Raw genomic sequence first — 6,241 nt, 5'->3', positions numbered from 1 at the left:
TTGCTACAGCGCAGTATTTAAATCCCCGGGAACAGTTTGTACAGTTTATCTGTGCACCAAAGGCGGAAGAGACTGCGTGATCTGATGGCGTCATTTCCACCCCAGTGAGACAGGTGGCCAATGATTGGCGAGAGCGTACTAATACAGTGACTATACTCGCTACATGGAAACAACTTTTTGGATTAAGGACGTTCTGTTGCTGAAATCCTCACCATGTTTCATTAAGATCTACCATGATAAAAGTGGCGCTTTCGTGTCAACGCATCAATGGATCACTTCGAAGAGGATTTAGTAAACGCCTTGAAAGATGTCGTCAACTGTAGCAGCTGGCAGTGTTTGGGAGGAAAATATCTTTTTAAATCCAAGTGCACCAAGTAATTATGAATTATGCACCAATGTATCTCACATGTTTCTGTTGTATTTCTAGAAATAAGTTTAAAAATATCAGCATGCATCTTCCAGCTAAAGGACTTAGATTGGTCGACTGGCACACGTTTCAGCCGCTCCGATAAAAGTAAATATGCAATGAATGAAGTCGTTGAGCTACATATGTGCAGTACTACATACCTATACGTTTTTCATAGCCTACTCAAGGAAGGTTTGATCACTATAGCTTTACATGAAAATGTTCTTTGTAGTACATCTAATTGCAAATATTTGGATTTTAATGGGATCTTTTTGTAGGTTATACAGGTTGCTAAAGTAAATAGTACTTTAATTTTATAGCTCCTTATTTATATGCCTTATTTTTTTTTTCGAGGCTGTATTCTGAGGATGGTGAAGACATAGTTCTCGTGCACATGGGAGATGACCAGTTCTGGGCCATGGATTCAGCCTGCCCTCATGAAGGTATCAGTATACATTGTATCACCGTGTTTGTGTAGGTCCATATGCATTGTGAAACCTTTTCATGTTTCTGATCATTTTGGCCTAAACCTTTCCTGATATACTTCTTGTATTTAACTTTATGGGCACCGACCCTCAGAAAAAATGCTGCGGTTCTGCAAATTGAGCTCTGCTATTTGTGATGACTGATGATGTTACCCCAAACCACAAATCTAACACAGCTATGCATATCTGCATGCCTGCAGGAGGCCCCCTTGATCTTGGTGATATTGAAGATTTAGGCGATGGAAAGCTGGCATTGATCTGCCCCTGGCATCATTTTGACTTCTGTCTGGAAACTGGAATCTCCTCCACAGGACTGCAGGTAAGGTCTCAGTGCAACAGGACTATCTGTAGTGGGAAGGGAATCTGAAGTACTTTGCTATTAAAATCTACTGTACAGTATTATCAGAGATACCTTCTACTATCCACTCCTAAGCTGTAAAACAATCTGTGTAACCTTAAATTGGAAATGTATAACCCCCTAAATTGCTGATTCTAGGAGATACTGACCTTGCCATTTTAGAAAGGTTAGGCTTTTATCTAGGCGTCAGAGCACAGACAGTTCAGCCATCATCTGAGCAGAGTATATGCGCCTTCAAACAGATGTTCATTTCTATTAAGCTTCTACTATGTTCCTTCTGCCCCGGTGGGCTGTTGTCTTTTCAGAACCAAGTCTATGAGGTTCGTGTGTTCAATGGAAACATTTACATCCACACGCAGAACGTGCTGTCGCTAAGTCCCATACATGAGAAGACTGCTGCTTCCTCTGGTAAATACTACATTGTGCTGTATATTTTATTATAAAAATATTATATAATGTGATATCAACAAAATCAGTGTATTTCCATGCATGAAACAGCTGTAGATTATAAATGATCTCACATTGTGTATCATATTGGGTTGCAGAACATGCTTTGATGACACAGCCGCTAACTTGGTAAATGTTTCCCAGGCAGATTGCCTCCAGAGATTCTCCCTGATCCTTCTGAAGACACCCTGTGTTTCTGGGCAGCTAAAATCCTCTGTACTCCTGACCCCAAGGAAAAGGTATGGTTTTACATGGTTGTTTTCCCCATTGCAATGCAACAAACTGGGGGAAAGTAAATAAGGACAGTTTACTGTTATTAAATGTACACGCTGCGTTACCACTAACAAAATCAAAACATTTCAGTAAACTGATTTTACAGTAATTTCATAATTACTGACCTCAAATGACCCAGGGAAGTGCAGATTTGCTTCTATCACATTGAAAAGAACAGCAGTTTTAGTTTATTTTTAATTCAATTTCAATCTGTGGGCAAAAGCCAAATTATTTGTTGCTCTAGGCATTATTTGTTAAAGGATATAATATGTTAAAGATTCAGACCAGATTTCAGATTTTTACTTATTCTAATTTTATTCAGGGGTGTTTATTTAGAGCCAGACCAATTTATGGCTCTTCAGAAGAGTTTGAAGCTGTAGCCCTTATGGAATGACATTTAAGGAAGAAAAAAAAAGACTTGGTTCCCCAGTCGTATGGTTATGCTGAATGTTCCTCTGTGCCCAAGGTCGCACTGACACAGGAAGTTCAGGGGAGGTGGAACTCTGGGAAGATAACGGAAGTGGGGCAGGCGGTGCCACCAGAGCAGCCGAGCCGGCAGGAGAGCCTGACAGTGCTGCAGCCGGGGAAGATCAAGCGTGGTAAAGGAGGCACACTGGTGAGAACACACTGCCAGGGCAGGAGGGCGCCACTGCTGCGGCGTGGTGCACACTGAGCCGCCACATTTACAGACTGCTAGGAGATTAATTGGATTCACAGTCTCTAGAACGGGGTGTCCCGGATCATATTCTCGTGACTCTCGTGTCTGTTGTTTTTTTGTTCCAGCTGAGCTGTTAATTATGTAATTGAATTGTAGAGTTAGATAAGACATTACTACTTGATATTTTTTTTATTCACTTTAAAATCTACCTAGCTAGGAACCAGCATCTTTCACAAAGTAGCAAGCTAGGAAACTATAAAGGTGTGATCACATTGTTAGCTTTAATAAGGTCAGTGCACGGCTGGGAATGATGGCGCAGTGCAGCTGGGTGGGCAGGCAGTGCCTGCATTTGCACATGTTGCAGCTCCTCTGTAGTTCAATCCCAAGTGTTTTTACTTCATTCAATTCCTTTACAGCAGGGCCACTTGGCTCGAACTCCAGGACACGGCAAGCCTCCCCGCACGGGCCTGCTGGAGCGCAATAAGGAGAATATCTGTCACCTGAATGGAACAGCTCTGAGTGGTGCGTTGAGGACGGCAGCTAGTCCGCAGCGTAACTTCAGCATTAACTCTGTTGCCAGCACCTATTCCGAGTTTGCGGTAATTTCAATTTTATGAAAACATCTACCAATCTCTTAAGCAACACACAGTCAAGCTAAAGAGAGACAATGAAGAGGGATCGTTGTTCCAGATCTGTCCACCATCAAGTGCTTGCTCCTTTGTGAGTAAAGCTTAGGACTTGACAGTTTTGTAAGCCCTCTCATCACTCTACTGTGATGGCAAGATATGCAATAAAACCCTTCTATCTTCCAGAATTGTCTTTTCTAATTGGCTGTAGATTACTTGGCTCTCTCGGCTAGATGCCTAATTCTTTCTTCTGTTTGTAGAAGGAATTTGTCAACATTGATTCCATCGCCCTTCTATTAAGGTCTGTATGAACAAAAATTCGAACCAAAATTCCTCATCATTTTCCAGCTTGTTTTTTGCATGTTCCCCCATTAACTTCACTAGGGAATGCTCACGAAGCTTCGGGTAACTATGACAAACTTGTTTTCTGAACTACAGAGTTCTTCTGTTTGATGCCTTTGAGTGTATATTACTTAACAAAATTGGGGGACAGATTCTCTCTTCAATATAGGAAGCTAGGCTGTGTTGCTGTGAATTTTCTATATTTTTTTCCCCGTTTGCTGAATATAGTTGATCACACTTTATATCTCTCCCTCTTGCTTATGTTCTCACTATATTACTGCTCTGCTTTTACTATTTAACATCTTATAGATTTCCTTCTGGTTGTGTGTGGAGACAAATTATGGTGCTAAAATATACCACATAAGTTTTAAGGTCTTAGTTTTATTTACCAACTATTTAAAATGGTTTTGTTATATCAGTATGCTTTAAGTGATTAGACTACCCAATTGCATACACGTTCACTGCAATAGTTTGCTTTACTAACCGATTTCCACCTTTATTCCTATATTTACCCTTCACTTATTCAAGATAGGTAAAACCCATCATATATAAACTGGCACCTAACTTGATCAGCAAACTAGAATGCCTTAAGTGTCGGGATTGGTAGATGGTTCAAATGCAGAAATAACCTAAAAGGAATGACTTAAGTGATAGTTTTTATCACTTTAATTTGCTTTGTAATTCTAGAAACATCAGTTCAGCCTTCTCAAAGCTATGATTTATATATTTAAAGTTGCGACTGTTATATAAAAGGAAAATTTGTACTTTTCTCTCAGCTTTTCCTGTTAAGAATAAGGGAAAATGATTAAAGCCTGATACTATATTGGTGTTTAAGTAGGATTTGATTGTAGCAGAGCAGTTTCCCTGTGGTTTTGTCCCAACAGAATTAGATAAGATCACTTTATTAGCCATATACAGTTTCTTGCATTAGGAATTTGTCTTTTCACATACGCCAGCTTGCTCTCCATAAGAAACACAGCAGAGAGACGTGTGGGGTCAGAGCACAGGGTCAGCCATTTTTACAGCCCCCCTGGAGCAGTTGGGGTTAAGGGCCTTGCTTAGGGGTCCAACGGAGTAGGATTCCTCTGCTAGCAGTGGGATTCTATCCTTAGTTTGTGCTAAATTAAAATATTTTGATATACTGTCTTGTGGCTATGGAAGTTAAGTTACATGAAACCAAATTAAAATTATATAACTCATGACATTTGATTTAGGCAGGACATTAATAGATTAAAGAAAAATGTCTGATTTTTCTCTACTTTTGGTTAAACCAATATGTAACTCTAGGTGGTAGGAATTGCTCTATTAGCAAATCTTATATTGATTTCTGGATTATCAAAGCGCGGATGTTTTGTGTATGATCTTATTCTTGGTTTTTTTTTGTATCTACAGCGAGAACTCTCAAAAGCATCAAAATCTAACTACAAGACCGGAATCTTAAACTCCACCATCACTCATAATTGTAGTTGACTTGGAGATGAGTATTGACAATGTTACAAGGCAGTCCTGTACCTGCTTGGGCAAATGTATGAAGTTGTATGTAAATATGATTGATCACTGTCATTTTACTCAATTGTAAATTTCAATGAAGGTAAAGGTGTGAAGAATACAGCAGCATAACCAGCAAAAACTAAACTCTGCATGCAAAACAAGTTACCTTATATAAACATTTATCTATACTGTAACACGATTTCAAGGCTTTTTGACACTAACAGAAGCATGCCTGTTGAAACAATTCTTCTTTTTAAACAAAAAAAAAAGATGGGTTTGATGGTTTTAAAGCTCTGTAAACTATTTGCTCCGTAACTGCATTTTTGAGCTGGTTACGTCTGTTTTTCACATTCTTGGTTATTCATTAGTAAAATGTGTAGATTTTAAGCGAACATCCTTTATGTATATACAATTTTCCAATGTTAATCATGAGCGTTTTGCACATTTCTGGCACTATTTATTTATTTGTAATTTTATACTGTACCTTTCCCTTTTGTTTAAAGCTTGGTCTTGATTAAACAACATATTGCTTATTAGGGGATACAGTAAAGACTATGAACAGTCCAACCACAGCATAAGCTTTATACTGTTATATACACAGTGGCTGTAGCGAAAAGGATTTACTGCTGAATCTGAGGTTAAGTGTTCAGATTGTTCATTTGTCTGGAGTAATAGCAGCATCAAAATATGCTCTTTCTATATTTCATGTGCTTTGCTGATGGCAGCACAATATTCATCAGACCTGAAACTTATGCTTTAAAGTAGTACTGAAATATGGGTTTATGCAGATCCAATCAGAAGAAAGTGTTATTTCCCAACAGAGTAACAAGGTTATTGAATATATTTAGAAATGTTTTAGGGAAATATTATTGTAAATGTTTAATTCTGTCTTAGTCACATTGTATATAAGAAATAAATACAATGTTTCTTCTGTCTTGAGTTAATTTATTTGAGTAGAATACAACACCCCTGCAGTCAAGACATGTGAAGGTTTTTTTCATTATATTCCAGTTGATGTCACTTTAACTAATAATTTCTTCTTAAAATATGGCTGAACAAATTTCAGAACTTTGTTATACAGCTGAGGAATAGGAACATCATTGATGCAATGAAAATCCCTCATCAAAAGAATGCACTTAAAATTGATCAGTTTGC

The 6,241-nt window shown here is 38.4% G+C and overlaps 1 protein-coding gene and 1 long non-coding RNA gene across 3 annotated transcripts; both read left to right on the top strand.

The window, feature by feature from the left end:
- The first annotated feature begins 55 nt into the window (after positions 1–55).
- On the top strand, positions 56–2,779 carry LOC148659204 (uncharacterized). 2 transcript variants are annotated; one of them, XM_088641188.1, is made up of 6 exons: positions 56–374; positions 761–849; positions 1,092–1,210; positions 1,555–1,657; positions 1,841–1,935; positions 2,436–2,723. In XM_088641188.1, exons 1-6 carry the CDS (start codon positions 268–270, stop codon positions 2,640–2,642), a joined length of 720 nt encoding a protein of 239 aa, XP_088497314.1. In that variant the 5' UTR covers positions 56–267; the 3' UTR covers positions 2,643–2,723. The 2 variants fall into 2 exon arrangements, with proteins under 2 accessions (XP_088497314.1, XP_088497315.1); XM_088641189.1 differs by lacking the exon at positions 56–374 and adding an exon at positions 381–514 and having other exon boundaries at positions 2,436–2,779.
- Positions 2,780–2,946: 167 nt separating this feature from the next.
- Positions 2,947–6,019, top strand: LOC148659203 (uncharacterized). Its single transcript, XR_015940356.1, has 2 exons — positions 2,947–3,226; positions 4,988–6,019. It is a non-coding gene; the product is annotated as an uncharacterized LOC148659203 (long non-coding RNA).
- The last annotated feature ends 222 nt before the right edge of the window (positions 6,020–6,241 follow it).

This window comes from Lepisosteus platostomus, chromosome 7 (genome assembly GCF_059453375.1).
Source record: "Lepisosteus platostomus isolate fLepPlt1 chromosome 7, fLepPlt1.hap1, whole genome shotgun sequence".
In the NCBI taxonomy this organism is placed as follows: Eukaryota; Metazoa; Chordata; class Actinopteri; order Semionotiformes; family Lepisosteidae; genus Lepisosteus; species Lepisosteus platostomus.
The sequence above is the reverse complement of the archived record's forward strand: the minus strand, read 5'-3'. Positions and strand labels throughout refer to the sequence as shown.